Genomic DNA, 21,160 nt, shown 5'->3' with positions numbered 1-21,160 from the left:
CCTAAACGGGCGAATTCCAACACTGCTTGAAAAGCAATTGTCCACTTTCCATACTCACTTAAAATGCACGGAATCGGATCATTGTCGATAAGCTTTAAGCTGATGTCATATTTGGTCCAATATGACATGGAAATATCATGAAAACATGGATGTGTGTTCTATTATAAAATAAAATCTTTGACAGTCCTGAAAATGAAAGGTCCAGATACGTTTGGTTTCTCTTCAAAGTTCTTGAGCTTGATCTATCGGAAACCAAGTCAGAATGAAGAGTAGTGATCGAAGGCAATATGAAACGAACTGAGCATCTGAGAAAACCTGATGAGCAAAATTCTAAATGTACAAGAAAAAGGGAGATACAATTACATCAATTTTAATCTTTTAATTATGAGGATCATTAGTTATGGAAATTATCATTCCGATATCAATGCTCTTTACTTCTCTTTTCTGATACCACTGCTCACTGCTTTCATCGCTCCATTGAGAGAGAGAGAGAGAGAGAGAGAGAGAGAGAGAGAGAGAGAGAGAGAGAGCTTTTTAGGGAACATTTATACACGCACAATTATACCACACACACACACACACACACACACACACATATATATATATATATATATATATATATATATATATATATATATAAATGTTTGCCTCAGTAAAGTTCATTTCTCGATTTAGTGTGGTTCGGATCCCACAATAAGCTGTAGGTCCGTTGCTAGGTAACCAATTGGTTCCTAGCCACGTAGAAATATCTAATCCTTCGGGCCAGCCCCTAGGAGAAGCTGTTAATCAGCTCAGTGGTCTGGTAAAACTAAGATATACTTCACTTTATTTGCCTCAGTAAAGGGTCCGAAAGTACTTGGCTATCTCGCTTTTTTCATTTTTTCCTTCGCGGCAAAAAACCTTTATTTTTTTTTACATAGCATCACGTTTTATATACTTCGTGATCAAGTTATTCATATATAATATATATATATATATATATATATATATATATATATATATATATATATATAGATATATATATATATATATATATATAAACTGTTTGCCTCAGTAAGGGTCCGAAAGTACTTGGCTATCTCGCTTTTTTCATTTTTTCCTTCGTGGCAAAAAACCTTTATTATACATAGCATCACGTTTATATACTTCGTGATCAAGTTATTCATATATATATATATATATATATATATATATATATATATATATATATATATATATATATATATATATATATATACTATATATATATATATATATATATATATATAAACTGTTTGCCTCAGTAAAGGGTCCGAAAGTACTTGGCTATCTCGCTTTTTTCATTTTTTCCTTCGTGGCAAAAAACCTTTATTTATACATAGCATCACGTTTTATATATTTCGTGACAAGTTACATAAATATATATCATATATATATATATATATATATATATATATATATATATATATATATATATATATATATATATATATATATATATATATATCGTTTCTCTAAGAGGGCTGGCCGATGAGAAAAAAGTGATCACTGCCACATTCGCAACTTCTGAATTGTAAATGAACCAAAAGCGCAGAGAACTTCCATTGCATGAGCTCCACTGAAATCCCTAGACGCATTCCAGTACTCACTTCTCTATCTTGCACGGACTTTCGCTTCCTAGACGTGTGTGTGTGTGTGTGTGTGTGTGTATCACTTCTTTCCAACAACAATCATCTTCTATGTCTTTTTCGCTCTTGAACTATGTACTCTTTCCCTTAACCTTTCATCCCCCATTCTTTTCGCTTGACCAAATCCTTTCAAAACACTCTAATCCACCCTTTCACTTACCCATTTTTCCACTCCTATACACCACCCTTTCACTTACCCATTTTTCCACTCCTACTACATTTTCACCTTTTCAATTCTTTATATTTCACTTACACTATATGAATATGTTGCACTTCCAGAAAAGAGAATTAGATCAACATTCCCTTAATACATTCCAACCTTGACTTTCATAGATATTCAAGGCTTCCTCTGCTGTTATCTTGCCATCACTGATTATTTAGTCTTAGCACTTATATAAATGATATACGTTTTATTTTCTTCAGCTATTCACAATTACATACATTATTCACCTCCTGGCTCTCATTTACTCTCATAACCTTCCTCATTCTCACATTTACTCACAGCTTTCTCCTCTTGCGAGACACTTTCTCTCAAGTTCCTCTTTACTATCTGTTCCCAAACAGTATTGTAGCATGTGTCATTATCCAGTCTTATCTAGCAACAGTCTTTCTCTGACTTCTCACATCACTCCACCTATAACAAGGAATGATCCGACCTCCAGCTTACTCAGGTCGCGTGCTAAAATCTATGGTCAAATAGAGCGTTGTTTCACCAACTTAAATTAGAATAAATACGCTTTATTTTATTTGGAATAATTGTTCTGTACTGTTTAACATGCATATTATTTATTTCTTACATTTTCATTCCACTAAATAAATCCTATCCTATCCTGATATTTCTGTAAGTCAACGTGAAACACCTCTCTCAGACATTTATGTGATTTTCCACACGGCTTTCCTACCGGTCCCCTCCCCACCCCTACAGCAACAACAAAGTATTTGTAGGCTGACTCCCTGCGTAAGCGAAAATATTAAATAACCATGGAGATATAACACACCTCCATTGTCTCGTCCTCCTGTTCAGCATGAACCCTCTTACCACCCAACCTTCAACCTCAAACACAGTTTGCTGTCAACATAAGAACTTTCTATCCCTCCCAAAGATGTATCACCTGTACCCTATACATGCCCAGTCACTTTCATCTTGTCTCTCTATCAATTAAACCACAAGCCTTCATTTAATTAATAGAAGTCACTCACAGATTTTCACTTCACTTGCAACTTCCGATATAACTGTTTCTTATAAAGCACTTGATCCCTATACCCTGTTCCCTGTTTCAATCCAAATTGTTCCTGCTCTTCCGATCCTTCTTTCATCTGTCTGACTTTCTCTATTAAAATCCTAACCTACACCTTCCACGGTATACTAGTTTATTCTTAGTTTCCTTTTTCACCTGTAACCTTCAACAAAGGAACAAATATTCCTCGTCCATTCCTTGAGAACCTTTCCCTCATCTGAACACACCTTGGTCAGTCACTCACTCAACACTGCCAACTTACAGCAGTGTTTAATTTGTAATATCAACTCCTGGTGTCTTAATTGTCCCGATGATCCCAGCAGGAATTTCCACAAGCTGTCTCAAACTTCCACTAAACCTTTGTACTCTTGTACCTCTCAGATCTACCAATCTTCTGCATTCAGTACAGTCCCAAAACTGCGACTCCAAAAACCAAAGGCGCATTTCTTCAAACGTCATCTCTCCAATTTCACCTTTCATTTTGAATGGAATGGAATGGGGTAGTATAGAGTTTAGGCCAAAGGTCATTCAGCGCTGGAAAGGAAAATGAGATTAGGTAGGTCTGAAAGGTGTAACAGGAGGAAAGCCTCGCAGATGCGCTGGGGAATAATTATTAGCAGATGGATAGCAAGATGGAAGGAAGATAATGTGAATGGAGGTACAGTAAAAGGAATGACACTCCATTGACATTTTCTCTCTATTTACTTCATCGCTTTCCCTTCCATATAAATTCCTACCTCAGTTTCTTGACCACATTTTTTATTTATTTATTTGTTTATTTTATTTATTTATTTTTTTGCTAAATTTCCCATTTCATCTTCTATCTTCCTCTGACAACAAAACACTCCCTAATATCTCGAAGACTCCATCTTGGAATTTTAACTCTTATCTATACTCTTAACTTCTGTCTTTAGCTCTGCCCATTTTTAACAGATTATAATTTGATTTATGAAATTAAGGTTTTCAAGGCAATCACGGGGCCACTTTCGGCTATTCAGAGCCTAACACAGCTGAGTTACAAGGATCTATAACTGGGACTGAGGAAAAAACCCGACAGTTGCATTTAATAGTAAGTTAGAGAGGATGGACAGCAGGACTGAAAAAGGGAAGTGGAAGTAAAGTAAAAGACCACAAAGTGAGTGCAGCTAGGGGCTGAACAGATGCTCTAGACATCCTTAAGTAATGCCTACCATGCACCATGTGAGGTACATTGACTTCCCTACCCCGTTATGGAGTAGTAACTGTATTCTTGTAAGAACAAACAGATGTTGTAACTTTAAAGATAAATGTGGCCTAAACAGGAAGGTACTACACAGAGTTTTGAAGTGTGCTCACTTCTTCCTTACCAAATTCACATGTTCTCTATTGTTACAGCTGCACTATTCTACGCTTGCCACTCCTCTCCTCGCCATTATATCCACCAACTTGCCCTTCCAATAATAAATATTATCTTTTGAAAACCATGTTTTTCTAACACAAAGCCTCTTTCCAAACGCCACCGCAAAGAATATTTTCTAGTCTCATTCACCCTAGGGACTCCATATCACACAATGCCATCACTTTCCCTACCATATATCTTTGCAATTAAATCACCTGGCAAAACTAGCATCATTCTCTTTCTCTCTCTCCAAATTCATATATATATATATACATACATACATACATATGTATGTATATGTCTTCTTCTTTCCCATATGTATATGCATGTGTACACGTATATACAAATAAAATTTCAATATCTCCTGGAGCTCCATACCTGTCCACAATGCCATCTATTTCTCTGTTATCTATCCATATATACGCACATATATTGGATATTTTAAATATATATATATATATATATATATATATATATATATATATATATATATATATATATATATATATATATATATATAGTCATATTACAAATAATCAACAGACGATCACGTTTGGAACAGTTGTAAATTTCTGACCCACTGTGAAATTCCGCCACTCATTGTCCTCCGGTGCCTCTCAGTTCCCACAAATCTTCAATTTGTCCATCTCAGAAGTTCTCATCCACGTAGGTCTGAGTCTGCCAATTCTCTTGTCGAACATATGTGTAAGGAGCTTTCTTATTAATTTGATTTATTTTATTTATTTATTGTTCCCGCTATCAATGTAAAGAAGTTGATTATTGCTATCTTTGTTGCTCCTTCTTATTTAAATTAGTTTTATACTTTCTTGTAGTTGCTTATCGTTTCTTACTTCGTTTATTGTTAGGTGTTAGTCTCAAGAGGCTTAGGAACACACAGTGGAGTTTTCTTACTTCATTAACACACTAGTACATTAATACGGAAAATATACAGGATAAGTAATGTGACTACGAATCGAGGTGTGAGCCTTTCTGGAATCTTCTTGACCCATAATGGGTGAGGCTCTCCACCTCACCACTCAGCCTCTCGGTTTATTTCTACCTGCCTCTCTGCTTGCCTTCTCGAAGGTTCTTCAAAGGAAATTGTCCAAACCACAATGCGTGGATAATTTGCTCGTCCCGCCTGGTAGTGGTCCTTATTGGTTGAAGATTATCTAACGTCCCTTGGGTGTGATTAATTGACTTAATCCCCCCCCTTCGTGAGTGGAACTACTGTCGTCACCGGAAGTCTTCAAGTTCCGGCGAGAGTTGAAAGGTTATAGGTCACAGGTGAAGCAGGTAGGCAGTTTTTAATGGCTTCGCTAAGATTAGGCTGGCCACCGTGTTATGACTAACATCTTACGACACTTCAGATCGTTACACTCGCTCTCTCTCTCGTTTCTTTATTATTCACTCTCACTCTCTCTTTCTGTCTATCATTTGTCTATTAATGGTTCTCTCTCATTTCTTTTTCTCTCGCTTATATTTACGCTATTCCTAACTGATATTCTACTAGCTATCATCACATATGTATCGTTTCAGTGCACAGTTTTCTTGTAGGCAATCCTATTACTACATGCTGATGCACTAATGGCATCTACCTTTATACTTTGTTTCTATAATAACTATACTCCGTTTTTTTTCCATCTGTCCACCCGCCTGAGGTGTTTGCGTATGGTAACACTGCATCCCGGGCTTTAGATAGTTACATTCAGCTTACATTCAACAATAATAACAATGTCCTATTTCGAATATTAACGGTGTAATTCGTATACAGTAAATTATTAAAACACTTTTCAGTTGCAACACCCAGATATCCTTTTATTTACCTAAAACTTACACATAACGTAACTATTTAAGGGTCGGGACGCAGTGTTACCATGCGAAAACCCCACAGGCGGATGGACAGATGGAAAAAAACAGAGTATAGTACCATGAAAACGGCCATAAATGACTGAACTGCAACGGCTGTAAGAATTATATATTAATAATAAATAGATTGGGGAACAGAGGAACAATTTCCACTTTCCCATGAAGAGCTTACTCTTGTGAATAAAATGTACAGGAATTTGGATAAGTGTTGTTTTAGAAATACTGGATGAAATATATATATATAATATAGTAATATAATATATATATATCTATATATATATATACTTATATATAAGATATATATAACCATATATATGCGGATGATTCTCAGCTCTGTTTTCCTGTTGAAACGGTAGAAGACGCCATTAACAAAATGTATGCAATAATGAAAGATAAAAAAAATGGATGTCGGCGAAGAAATGGGAAACTTAATGAAGAGGGAACTGAGTATATGCTATTTGGATCTGACAGTGCACTACGAAAATATGAACACTTCAAAAGTACAAATATTCGTTCGTTATCAATAAACATATTGTAACAGCAGCAAGGAACTTAGGAGTATTTACTGATAACAAATTGTCGATGAAAAACCATATACCGCACACACACACGCACACACACACACACACACACACACACACACACACACACACACACACATATATATATATATATATATATATATATATATATATATATATATATATATATAACCATTACGTAAGCTAAGGTCCTAAATTTACATGTGAAATAATTCAAACACTATAAGTTAACCGTATTTTAATGATATAACAATCGTAGTAACACTAATCACATCAGGAAGTTTTTGAAGGCACAGATAAGCGTACGTCTGGCAGCCACAAGGCGCCGTGGACCACAGCGACGACAGTTTACATAAAATCATTGTTTTGGTATTTATAATTACATCGAAATGTCAGAAAGGGAAAAAATGTATTCATATACTTTTTTCATTGGAAAACTAGATGTTTCAACAACTATGAAAATATACATGAATAAAGCTTGGCAACTCAGGATGTTAATGCTAAACAACATTTGCATATGGGGAAGAGAAAATATTCTCTTCAGTTTAATAATTTCCAATTTTCTTATAGCACTTGGGTTCGAATGCATTACCTTCAACTTTTGCATTTCAAAAATTGTGCGTACGGATCACTGAAATGTTCTTGTGACATTAATGTTTATTATTAGTATTCTTTATTGACAAAACATTACTTATGTTGTAACACCATATTTACATTTAGTTTGCACAAAACAGTGGTTTTGTGCAAACTAAATGTAAACTCACTTCACCATACACTATAAAATATTTTGTCCATGAAAAGGAAAGTATTCTTATTCACAATATCTAGCTACTAATCAAACATCACAGAGCCCTCAAACAACAACACTAAAATAAAAGAAACGAATTAGTCTTTCTGGGGATGATCTTCATTAATGTAAGACAAATAGTAGAAACGTTTTCCCTTCAGCAATATAAGAAAGTTTTGAGTAAACATGGTGGTCACTTATTTAAGATGGCCAGGTGACAAGTCTACTGGTAACTGCGTTTCCTGAGTCAATATGGAAGACTTGTACAAAGATGCGAAGACACATTTCATGGTCAGGTACTGGTCACATATCTGAAAAGGCTGGGCGATATCACAAAAGATGGCTTTTCCATGGTGTTCACCATGTGATCAAGCACTGCATGGAAGGGCACGTAACTAGAACACTGAATCGAGTTGAGTTTCAGCAAGAGTTCGTTCACACTGCTAATGGGCATTGATATAGCCGAGAACGGGACAGGCTCCGCAGGATCGTAGACCCTATGCAAAGCGCTGACAGTCCTCCTCAGCTCACTGACGTAAGGTCTGCCTATGATCATGGCGAAGGTAAAAAAGTAAAGAGCGCCAAAGAAGATGAAGGAAGCTGTGGGGAAAGAGTGACTTGGCTGTTTTCCCTCCAGCCAACGGAAGACCAGGTAAAAGGTGACGGAGCCAACGCTTGCAATAAGGAGGAGTTCCTTCAAACTGTTGAGGGAAAATCTGTAGTGCCTCAAATGAATGGGTTCGTGGAGGTGGAGGAGTAGCCAGGAGCTCTCTCTTCTGTGCAACTCTCCTCTCCGAAATGTAGAGTTAACCTGCGACGATATCACACTGTTTAGAGATTCCAGAAAGCCAGAATAAGGCACGATTTTATCCCTGATTAGTGTGACGTACTTGGCTTCGGTGTGATTCACTCCCATGGAGATACAGTCGACAAAATCATGCTTGATGATCTCCTCCTTGTTGAACAATCTCCAGCTGGTTGTGTTCTTAGCTTGTCTGACTGGGTAGAACATCGACAGGGTTCCTAGTTCTCCAAATGCGACCCTAGAAGCATTGCAGATAATCATGGCATTTCTGTAGAACCTTTCAGATTTGATGTTTCTGTCCACTTCGGTCACAAGCTGGGAAAGAACAAGATCATCTTTCCTGGATGGGTGTTTAGCGATGACTATAAGCAAATTGTCGACGGATTCAATGAGTTTTGCATCATGGTATCCGCTGGACTCCTGTGAGTCCAGGTTCCTGAGGTATTCCAAAACCCCGTTTTTCCTGTGGTTCATCTTCATTTTGTCAATCTCCTCATTTTTTATCTCGTCACCTTGATAGAAAACAGAATACACTTTATCACTGCAAAAAATGGGGAGAATAACCAGAATTAGTACAAAGTAACAAAAGGACAACATCAAAGGCTGCGAAGTCATTGTTCCTTCCTGCTAATGTACTCGCGGGTATCCTTCATGAAATGAATCCGGTGGTGTCTAGCAAGTGAAGCAGTCAGGAACATCCTTCGTTGAGAGAAAATTCCAATTTCTTCATACTCTGAAAGAGAATAACCTTCGTTAGATGGATTTATATAATATACATATCTACGATGAAAACAAAAAATGATTCCATTACAAGCAGGAAAACTGAATTAAATCTTATTCCTGGAATTCCTATGCACTGATCAAGAACAATATATTTGAATCATGCTGGGGAACTGGTGTGTTGTGAATATATCATAAGTATACACACATCTAACTTAATTGAAAAATACAAAAAAAACCTAGAAAATTACTGGCTTCCTGAACCTTTATTACAATAAATTATTATAGATAACAGAAAAAAAATTATGTTATCTATAATAATTTAGGCATTTCAGCAAATCGATCTCTTTCACAAATTCCCGAGGAATCTTTGATTGTCAACTCTGAATACTGACCCTGCACATCAACATTAAGGCGTGATTTTATTTTTTAACTGAACAACTCTCTCTCTCTCTCTCTCTCTCTCTCTCTCTCTCTCTCTCTCTCTCTCTCTCAGTATTTCTGTCGATTATACCCTTCATTTAGCAGCATAAGCCTGTCTAATAGGACATCGAAGTCAGCCTAAATGCAACCAAGTGTTTTTATGGATATGAGGAAGTCAGAATGAATGTTACAATTAACAGAGCCATCCCTCTAGTACGCATAGCTTAAATACAGATTATACTTTGTACTTTATCAGCGCAAAGTCAGATGTTAAAAAAAAGAAAAGAAGAAGAGGAAAAGACCCGGCTATGGAACATTTTAAATGCTGAGAACCCTTTCGTTTCTAGGCTAACAGAATTTGAATAAACTTGGCAGATATATTCATTAAGTGACCTTCTTGGGATCAATAAGCTTCGAGAGAAATCGCATAGCAAATATTATTAAAATTTTTCACTATCATCATTTCAGTAGATGAAACCTATTCACATGGAACAAGAACACAGAGGCCATTGACTTGAAATTCAAGCCTCCAAAGAATGTTGGTTTCAGCCTCCCCGCAGACCCTGATCTATGTCAATACTTCAGTATCTCATCAAGAAGGGTATCTAGAGAATACCTCTGACAAGTCCCTTCAAATTAAGTTCACTCGCTCTTAAAATATCATACTAATTGACACGGGTGAAAGCACGACCTACCAAACTTCAGTAATGAAAACAATCAATTCACTTTGTTTCACTCTGTTTGGTTTGTTTGTATGGTGTTTTTACGTTGCATGGAACCAATGGTTATTCAGCAACGGGACCAACGGCTTTACGTGACTTCCGAACCACGTCGAGAGTGAACTTCTATCACCAGAAATACACATCTCTCACACCTCAATGGAATGCCCGAGAATCGAACTCGCGGCCACCGAGGTGACAAGCAAAGACCATACCAACCACGCCACTGAGCTCTTCACTTTGTTTGGTTTTATGTATTAAGTACCAAGGACAATTCCCTCTCTGGCGGGCCTTTGCACGTTTTCAAAATAAATTTCTTTTTACATTTTATAATTGTCTTTCAGTGTTTTCTCCTCAGTATCGTAGTCTTTAATTCTTTTTTAAATTTGCTTTCTTCTTGTATGATCCTCGCTTCAGGCGGCATTTTGTTGTATACTCTTGGTGCACTGTGTTCAAATGCTCTCTCTCGCCTATATGCTTCATTTGCACGTCTGGTTTTAAAATCCATTTCGGTTTAGAAGCTTAAGCAGTTTCTTAGATATGTTGGTTCACCATGTTTTACTGCTTTGAAGACTGTAAGAAGTATTTTGTATTCTATTCTTGATTTTACTGGGAGTCAATGTAATTCAATTACGGTTGGGGTTATTCGGTCACGCTCTACTTTGTACCCCTTGCAATTTTCTTAGTAGATAGTTAAGGAGAACGTGATATATAACGTTGCAGTAGTCAAGCCTCAAAAGTATTTGGTTACAAATTGTTGTTGTCAAAATATCTTCATTTAAATATTTTCTGATAAATGCAATGTTTCTAATATGATAGTTACAGGTTTTTACAATATGTGGTATACGGTTTTTCATCGACAATTTGTATAAGTAAATACTCCTAAGTTCCTCGCTGCTGTTACAATATGTTTATTGATAACGAACGAATATTTGTACTTTTGAAGTGTTCATATTTTTGTAGTGTACTGTCAGATCCAAATAGCATATACTCAGTTTCCTCTTCATTAAGTTTCCCATTTCTTCGCCGACATCCATTTTTTTTTTATCTTTCATTATTGCATACATTCTGTTAATGGCGTCTTCTACCGTTTCAAAAGGAAAACAGAACTGAGAATCATCCGCATATATTCCTAACCTTATGCTTGTTTAGAATTCTAGATAATTCAATTGTGTAAATGCTAAATAACAGTGGACCCAGGACGCTGCTGCCTTGTAAGGTCTATCTTTTCTGATTTCACATTTGAGATAACCATTGTAACCCTCCTGTTTTGTTTTCTACGTAGCTTTTGTACCGTTTGAGTGTATCATCTTCAATGCCTACTGCTCTCAGGTTTTTCAAGCAGCAGATCGTGGTCAACTGTATCAAATGCTGCCCCTTAGGTCGAGCATATATCTAGGATGTCACATTTTCCATTTGGCCTAATTTTTACCATATATATAATTGGGCACAATGTATTCTCTGTTGTTGTTTTTTTTTCTGTAAGCCGACTGATCATCAAGCATAATGCCGAGTTGTCTCCAGAGCTTCCACGTTTGTTCGTGAACTACCGTTTCTATAAGTTTTGATAAGTACGATAGGCTCAATATTGGCCTATAGAAGCTTAGAATTTCTTTATCATGGTTTCCTTTGTAGGTCGGTTTTATACAAGCAAGCTTTCGTTATTTGGGAAGGATGCCTATGTTAAACTCACTCGGACAATATCAAAACAATAGCTCCCGCAACTGATCTAAGTTTTTTTCCTCTTTTAAATCACATATGAGAAACGGGTCATTTTGAAAGTAGGTGTTTTTCTTTTTTAACTTTTCTCGTCGCATTTTTCAAAGTCAATCATGTTCAGTTCTTCAAACTTACTGAATTTACTATTTCTCACTGTGATCACTGGGAGATCTGAAAGGACCTCCTTTTCTAAAGTGTGACAATCTTTCAATTTTTCCTTCAAAGTAAGTCACGAAGTTAACGGCCAGGTTTTTGTGGTCACTAGTTACATCAGGTAGAACTTTTCCTTTCTTGAGTCCCATTATTCTGTCTAAATTGCCATGGGTTTTTGGGGAATTTTTCTCTTCACTAAACATTTTACTGTAATCGCACTTTCTGGCTGTTTTATACAGTGACCAATTTTCATTGCTTCGTGGTTCTTTCGATCCTTTCCATAGCTCTTTCATTTTTCTGTTCTCTTTCTTAGCTTCAAGTAATTCACTGTTAAACCATTTGGCATTTTCTTTAACTATTAATTGACTTGTTACTTTTGGACATTTATCATTGTTACTTGACGCTAATATACTTTTGCTATAGGCTGTAAAATAGTTTACACATACCTGGTCGCTTGTCAATGTATTCCTCAAATTACATCTGCACTCGTGGCTTGTTTCTCTTGATTTTTTTCTATGCACTCAACAATAAACATCAGCTTCAAAATTAGGTTTGTTTCTGTAAGTGATAGTTTTTTTCCAGTGCATAGCCTTTCCATATATTTATACTAAATGTAACTATACTTTGTTTTTTTCCATCTGTCCATCCGCCTGTAGTGTTTGCGCATGGTAACACTGCGTCCTGGGCTTTAAATAATATCTTATTTCGAATATTAACGATGTAATTCGCATACAGTAAATTATTATAACACTTTTCAGTTGCAAATGTACACCAAGATGTCTTTTTATTTACCTAAAACTTACACACAGCGTAACTATTTAAAGCCCAGGACGCAGTGTTACCATACGCAAACACCACAGGCGGATGGACAGATGGAAAAAAACAGAGTATAGTTTCTGAATTGCAGATATCACGCATTAATTAAGGCTCAACTTGTATGGCACTCAGCCACAATGATATGGTTCAACAATGGCGTCGGATTTCTCACAACATATACAAGGACGTGTCTTTCAAGTAACTCGATAAATACTTTGACGTAATTGTTCTCGTTATTATCTAAATGTAGGTTGAAGTCACCACAAATCAGTGCATTTTTGCTATTCGCTAACAAGTCGAGGAAGTCGCTGATCTCATCTAGGAACGATCTCTTACTTGTGCTTCGTGGTTTGTAAATTATATGTATGTTTATTCGTGTATAATTTTGGTGTTGATGTATTCAAAAGTGCTGAACACATTTCGATTCATTAAAAATATTTTGCATACATTTTTGACAAAGATTCCCCACTCCATCACCATTTTTGTTTTCCCTCGGTAAATGGTTAAAGTTGTGGGACCCTGGTGTCATTTTCATTTATTTTACAATAATCACTTACGTTATTGCTTAGTCAAGTCTCCGTTAGTATGCATATCTCTAGATTTTGATCATTTATAAGATTTTTATTAGTATTGGTTTTATTTCCTACGGACTGTATGTTTATTAAATTGCACATTAGATAGTTAGACAAAGCCATGATCCGTACCTATTATTTTTCACCTTTTGACACATGTTCTTTAGATACCATGCACTTATTTCCATCATATGTTTTATGTCTAGTGTCACTATGGCCTTTCTTTACACAGTTTTTACAATTTAAGGTGGCGTTAGCACAATAATTGATTTGTAATTTTCGCCACATTTAGGGCAAACTTGGTGATTTTTAAAATTTGTTGCACAATAACCAAATTCCTGATATTTATAGCACTGATTGGGCATGTAACAGTCGTACATACTGCAACGGCTATACAGCGTAAACAACTTGTCAACTCTATCGTATTTGCGGTGTGCTTTTGCTGATATAGTGATTTTATTTGTCGTCTCTGGCTTCCATTTCCTTTACAATTTTCAGGTCGTCGTTTCCAGAAATGTGAGCATACCTATCCATGGATTTTTCTTTACTATGTTACTGACAATGTCATCTTCGTCCTTCAGAACATACTACTTTTATTTTGGGTTTAAGTTTACCCTTCTCATTTATTGATATATTGCCGATTTCCAGAACATCTCTTCCTGCCTTTTCTAAGTTTTTCCTGTCTGGAACTCTTACAAATAAGTGTCCATCTCTGGTTGTTTTAACTCGTTCAATTGGCGCCAAAATTTTACTCATAATTTGCTTCTTTCCATTTGCTGCTGTGCTCTCTTCGTTTGTAGATTTGATCAAAAGTACTTTTTTTTTTGTCTTGAGCGATTCTGCATAAGTTTTGCCCATATTTGTCATAATCTTGACATCTTTGTTAATATTGTCAATTTTTCTTTGAATTTCATCTACGTTGGTCATGGCGTCGCAAGTTCTTCGAGCCGAATCCTGAATCAGCTCTGCTAATACCTCTGTGTTTGCTCTTGTTTCTTCCCGTTCACCGTCAATGAGTTTTTGTGTGTTCTTTGTTCAGACCCCTTCCAATTGTTACAGGCATACAATATGTTTTCACTCGAAAGCATGAGTGTGTAATTTACCCTCAATTCCCCGAACATTCGTAGTGGAATCATGTATCACACTTTTCAAAGCAAGTTCCCTCATCAACTTCTTCGGAGCAGCAACCACAAGTTGCTGACTTGTTCTCGATTTAGGTTGACTCATCTTCCTCCATTGTTTTCTTTATTGTTCCATCTTTATGTGCTCTTCTGATCAATTTCTTGATACAGTTTATATAAGTTATTCTATGCTTTCCATTTCTTGTTTTTAAATTCTGCAATATTTCAATTCACTCTTTCCTTTCTCTTCGTATTCACTTTGAACATCGCACTAGGCTTGCACTTTACACAGAGCTCTTAAAAAATCTTTATATAATCTACAGTTTCAAGAAAAATTAGGGTTAAAAGTATCTCCTTCACACAAAGGTACCGCAACTACTGGAAAATATCTAAGACTGATTACTGATAGCCATATTTATCCAATAACAAAGTGATCAGTAAACAGAAGGTAGCTTTGAAACTCCTTTAAAAATTGCTAAGCAAACCTGATTTCGGATGAATAAGTATAACTCGTATTCAAATGAAAAAAAGGGATAATGCACTAGCTATCACTATTACGACTGACTTACGTACTCTGGTTTAAATCAGCTCAAATAGAAAGCCACTTAACACACATTCAGTTCTCTAGGAACACAACGCCACTAATGGAACCAGACTGCATATACGTAAGTAACGTCAATACATTTCGAAGCGTTATTTCACTTAAAGCTTCAAGATTTTCTCAGACTAGATAAAACACTTTTTCGTGTCCTTTTATAGTTGTTAAAAAAGTGGGACAAATGAAGGGCACGAATTTCGACGCTAGGAAAGACCAGACTGCCAGTTCTACTGAGGTATTTTTCCCTTCGAACTTCGTCTTTTCTTCACAAGATCCAAAATGAAGGGCACAACCAAAGCTGAATGCCAGCCCATTAATTTCTCACATAACTCTGGCATTGTAACTGTCAATGCAATGGACGAAAAAAAATAATGCTTCAAAATCAATGTAATTACACAACACTTGACTTAAGTAAATCTCACCACTACAAGTGAAAACTCGGTTTAAAAGTAACCTTACTGACGTAGCCCTATTAACTGAATTGCACTAGCTTGAGACATATACCGCACACAGCCGTTCGTACAGTAACTCATATCTCGTGCAAATAATTAAATCAGCGCTTCTCTCAAAGTTACTCCGCAGAAATCGAAACCGTGAACGGATACACAAATTACCGTTATAGTTCAATTCAATTTCGTATGAGCTACAGCACTGGCTGGGATGTCGCCGCAACTACTGGGTAGGTTACACTATCAGCATACTGAATAGTGATAACACTATCTGACGTTCGTCCGAACCTCAGCATTAATATCTACTGCTACGATAGAGAGAGCGAGAATTCTCAGAAACCCCGCATTTACATTTCTAATGAGACAATAATAGAGAGACTTAGAGCTGATATTCTCACACAAGTTAACCATTTTAGTTAAAGATCTAAAGGACCCCATTATTTAACACAGACTTTAAGTAGGTCTTCCTCGTAAAGATTTTATGTTGTACAATACTTTACAACCGCTCACAGAGTACTATATTTAGACACGTATACAGCCCAGTTTTCAATCATTTTTAAAGGCTACGTTGAAACGTTCACGATAGAAGGCACTCTAGGCCTACCTAGTCTTTCTGTCTTTACTGTCCGTTGTTCCCAAATTCAGCAAAATCTTTACTGTATTATACATTCGTTAATATATACGCTCTCCAACTTCGTACAATTTTTGGATGTGGTTATGTATTATTATGGAGCATCTTAACGAGACGAGAAACAGAAAATTGTTCTACTGAATAACCACTGGTTCCATGCAACGTAAAATCACCATACTGACAAACAGAGAGTTGTTCTGGGATCCAAATATAAGCAAGAACTAAAATAAAATATTTTACAAGAATTTTTCATCGATTTATTTGGCAAACGGTAGATCAAAGTAACTGCTCCGCGTCGGGTATTTTCTAGGAAATTAACTTTTTCTATAGTATTTTGGTTGCTTACTGGGAGTTTACTGTTTTTTTTCAGTCGATTGTAAAAATCCCACCAGGGCAAGAGTAAGCACGGTTAAATACATTTGACCCCCAATCCCTATTGGCTTTCGTATTCGCAGGACCGTTCCTTGCAGTTCGTGGGGATTTATTACTTAGAAATAAATATTTACAAACTGCACAATACACGGTCGAGTGGCATTAGGGATTATTCAGGAAATAAAATCGAAACAGTCTGGCATGAGCGGCACCACTTCATATCTAAGACGTTTTCTGCCGTTCTCGAATCACGAGAGAGAGAGAGAGAGAGAGAGAGAGAGAGAGAGAGAGAGAGAGAGAGAGAGAGAGAGAATGAAATCTGTAACATACAGGCCTCTCAGCAACCAACAGGAGCAATAAATACTTATTTTCACTACCAGAAAAGCCATGCGATGAATGCCATAGTGACAATACCAAAATAACTCTCCCCTGAATGGAGTAACGACTCGGCATAACAGTGGGGAACCCGCAGCCGGAGCAAGTTTCTTAATGTTTCGCCGAGTTCACATCACTGGTAACTTTCAGCAACTCACCTTAAATTGAAGAGATATGTGCTTGCCGTCCCTATGAAACGACTCCATGTGTCATGTAGAACTAAGAGAGAAGAAAATATGAAGTCGATGTGATTAGAAGGCTGAAAAACCACCAGAACTAACGCTGGCCTCCATTGCCCGTAAGAATCTGACGATTTATTTGCGGTCGACACTCACTGAAATCAATGTTCAACTGCGGAGCGACTGTAAACATCCGAGATCTAGGCATCAGTTAGCAATATCTGCAACGACATTTATATAATAAGAAGAATGCTGATGAACATGGGTTGCACTTAAAAGAGCACTTTTGAGGTGTATTTATTCATTATTAATCAAATAGAATGCAAGCGAAAGAACGCCAGTGTAAACAAAAAGGTTATTCATAAAAACAGCGACTTGGCACCTGTTGAAAAGCCTTCTGCTCTGGTGCCACACTCTCTCGCGTGAAACGTAATTCTTTTTTGTTTAACTATTTTCAGTGCAATTTAGTGTGTGAATGAAGATGAATTCAGCGGTATATTGCATAACAATTATATAATCCGGGTAAAGTTACATTTTTTCCTATTTTGAAGCTAGTTATTATTACTTTATTCTATATAAACTCTTAGTACAACTAGTTCGAACCAATTTCATTGCACATGTCTGGAGGAAGATACTACGTACTACGATGCTATCGTGGCAGAATCTGTCAAGACGAGTTTCGTTTCCAGCTGACTTAATTTATAAAGTTATTTGTAACTTTTCTTACTTAAAACTAACTTCATTGACCCTAAAACAAGGGAAAGGTTTATATCTCACCACCACCACCACCCTAATGTTTCCTAGAGTGAAAAGACTTACGTCACTCCTACAACAAAACTTCATCACAGGTTCTTATGCAGTGCTGTTCGTCGAAATGTTTACGTGTCACTCAAATTTTATTTCACTGACGGAAATTGTTGGTTGGTGTCTACTACCATTTTTTTTTTTTTATGAAAGTATTGATATGACTAATTTTAAAGTAATATGGCTATTAATCAATGAAAAAACTCGATAAATGTGTTCTTATGTGGCTAAGAATTTGCGTTACAACATCTAGGTTCTACTCATTTAAAAACACTGCCCTGGTAACTAACATAAGATCATGAATACAAAAAAACAATAAAAATAAATGATTAAAAGTTTTGAAAAATAAACAAAAAACTTAATTGCTAGACTCGAATTAAACACCCTTGGCCTTGAGAGGAAAGGTACTCTTCAAATCCCCCAAACAGCAAAGTCGGTGAGACCATCTAGTATTTTTTAACCATTTCATAGCCAACTTAAAAAGCTTTATATTGCATACTAAAAACCACTCTAAAAAGAAGTTACTGTCAGGAATTATATCTGTAAGTTTTGACATGAATATAGAATTCAGGCCATTGTTTGAAAGGTGTGACAGGAAGAAACCTCGCAGTTGCATTATGAATTAATTGTTAGGAGAGGGTGGAAAGTAAGATGGAAGAAAGAGAATATGAAGAGGCCCAGCAAAGGGAACGAAAGGGGTGGCAGGTAGGGGGGCCGAAGGCACGCTGCAAAGACCTTAAGTAAAGCTACAATGCACCGTATGATATGCACTGACAGCGCTACCCCCTTACGGGGATTGTAAGTTTTGAGAGGCCAACGGTAATTGCAAACAATGTCCATAGGTATATACAAGGATTTCCTTTTGATAAATGAAAAACTACAGGAGTAATGAAGACCGAGGAAGAATACTTCCAAAGCTCTGCAGCAAACGGTCACTGAGACTTACAATCCAAAAATCACAGGTGTCACAAGGAATAACCCAGTTTACACGGCACCTACAGAATTAAGGGATAGCGAAGTACTTTGCTGGGGAAGATGGAAGTATACTTTGGCACTACAGTTTTCAGTGACCGTGTACCGCTGTACCGGTAGCGTCCTCGCTAATTGTTGACTAGGTTCTTATTGAGTCGGGTTCAGTTCTGTTTAAAAAATATAGGTAGTGCACAACATTCAATATCTATAGCCAGAGACTTGAAATAGCCAAAATAATAGCATTTCCCGGTGGCAAGCAAAGGCAAATTGTATACTTCCGCACAAGCAAGACTTGCACTCTCAATGCTTGCAAGAAAATCTATATAGTGAAGTTTGCCAAGAAGTGATGATCGATCATTCCGTTTGAGGTGTATACCGAGTGGTATGACAAATAACTTCAGGGGATGAATCCTACGAGTCGCCCTATTTCTCCTGTGGTACACTGCAAATCAGGGGCATGTCAAAGATCAGTATTTTCAGTTTTTCAACAAAGGTTTGTAATCTCTGATTATAGCAATGAATTTTGAAGAATAATTTAAGGTGCTTGGTTCCATTTCGTAGATCTGAGTCACACTACATTATCCTACAAGTTAAAATGAACATTTTAATGGTTTGGAGACCCAGAAAACAGTCTTTTCAATATGACTTCTGAAGTGGCTGGTGATGTGATGCAGCTCTCACATCTCTTGATCAGATGGTTTCTTAGCAGCACTCCTGTTTATCTCAATGAAAAGATATGAAACAGTTACATTCGGTCTGTCTTCTGATGTTTCTTCTATGATACCACTGGATGCAATACAAATGTTTGTTCTGGAGAGCGACGGACTTGACTTCCAAAGAGGTACAAGAGTCAACAATTCGTGACATTAGAATTTGGACCCCCAAGGGAATGGAATATAAAATTCAGACCAAAGGGCAAGCACTGGTACCTATGAGGTCATTCAACGCTAGAAAGGAAATTGAGAATAAGGTTTTAAAAGTGTAACAGGAGGGAAACCTCACTGTTGCACCATGAAACACTTGTTAGGGGAGGGCGAAAAGACAGATGGAAAAAGAGAATATGGACGGAGATGCAGTAAAAGGAATAAAATGGGTGCAGGTAGGGGCCGAAGGGACGACGCAAAGAACCTTAATTAATGCCTACAGTGCGGTCACACGGTGTACTGAGGGACCTACCCCTTTACGGGGTTTGGGCCAGAATACTTGGCTCCTAATCAACTAGGGACGAAGGACACATACTTCACATCAGTGGACGAGATCTGGCAGGATTAATGAAGTACTTAATAAGAGCAGTGCCTTTCAGTTAGAAGAAAAGTCTTTGGGGTTATTTTGCAAATCTATAGTTACTGCTTTTTGCTTGCATCATGAAGTCCTTGGTCTACCTTCCGTAGATTTCACCAGTACTGTATACCTCCCAGATGCATTCATCCCACTTCTATTAATATCAAGTAATAGCTGTTGTTCTGCTATCACCATTACAGGGAGGAAAAAAAAACTGGCCGGGACCCATTCCAAAAACACAGCATGGATGTTCTGGAAAATGAAGAAAGGTCAACATCCTGAAATAGCCTTAAACGATTCATAGAAAGCATTTTAGCTTTCCGTAAGATGTGTTTCCTATATAAAATGTGATAAAGCAAACAACCTATTCAGGCTTCATGGATAATTATTAGAAAGAAAGAAAATACGGCATTTTTTTTTCAGCTGATAGGTAAGATGGGTGAAAGAAGAGTGAGGGCAGTTAGCTAGTTAACCACGGTAGTATTAGTAAGAGTAAGGTAAAGTGTGGTTTATCCACAATTATATTTAGGTAAGGGTACAATTTTCAACTAATATTAACATAATACAATAATGATTATACATTATATTGACATGGTGAATTGTACAGATTACACATTTTGAATTTTATTACAAAATGTAATCATACGGCAACTATAAACTGGTAATATGAAGACCACTGGAATTTGGGATAACAAGCGACATGGGGAGAATTCCTAAGCTTGTAAAGCAACCAAACAAGAAAGGGATAACAAGTCAAACCATTTTTTTTATCCTTTAACTGAACACGATTCCGCTTCTCTTTCTAAACCAATATCCATGGACCTCGTTTCTTATCTACGTATATAACTCCCTCCCAGCCACACGACGGCCACTTTCCATGAATTCTTCTTATATACTTTTATTGAATTTTTCCTTCTATTACTTTTACTGCACTTTCTTTTATTACTTTTACTGAACTTCCATGTCTACA

The 21,160-nt window shown here is 36.7% G+C and overlaps 2 protein-coding genes across 5 annotated transcripts in view; one reads left to right on the top strand and one right to left on the bottom strand.

Annotated features, from left to right (window-relative positions):
- Positions 1 to 6,915: 6,915 nt before the first annotated feature.
- LOC135201859 (uncharacterized) overlaps positions 6,916 to 21,160 on the bottom strand; it is a 30,141-nt gene continuing 15,896 nt past the window's right edge. The window contains exons 1-2 of one of the 4 annotated variants that reach the window (XM_064231156.1): positions 17,113 to 17,317; positions 6,916 to 9,019 (exon numbers count right to left, since the gene is read on the bottom strand). In XM_064231156.1, the coding sequence (XP_064087226.1) occupies positions 7,774 to 8,901 (1,128 nt within the window). In that variant the 5' untranslated portion in view covers positions 8,902 to 9,019; positions 17,113 to 17,317 and the 3' untranslated portion in view covers positions 6,916 to 7,773. Of the gene's footprint in view, positions 9,020 to 15,102; positions 15,607 to 15,741; positions 15,875 to 17,112; positions 17,318 to 21,160 lie in introns of those variants that run through there. The other 3 variants (XM_064231157.1, XM_064231158.1, XM_064231159.1) reach the window with 3 other exon arrangements.
- LOC135201861 (uncharacterized) overlaps positions 17,524 to 21,160 on the top strand; it is a 13,258-nt gene continuing 9,621 nt past the window's right edge. Inside the window, exon 1 of the transcript XR_010311622.1 lies at positions 17,524 to 17,655. The gene's annotated coding sequence lies outside the window, so the exon portion shown is untranslated. The remainder of the gene's footprint in view (positions 17,656 to 21,160) is intronic.

The sequence above is a fragment of the Macrobrachium nipponense genome, chromosome 28 (assembly GCF_015104395.2).
Source record: "Macrobrachium nipponense isolate FS-2020 chromosome 28, ASM1510439v2, whole genome shotgun sequence".
Lineage (NCBI taxonomy): Eukaryota > Metazoa > Arthropoda > Malacostraca > Decapoda > Palaemonidae > Macrobrachium > Macrobrachium nipponense.
Note: the sequence above shows the minus strand (reverse complement) of the source record. Positions and strands in the feature narration are given on the sequence as shown.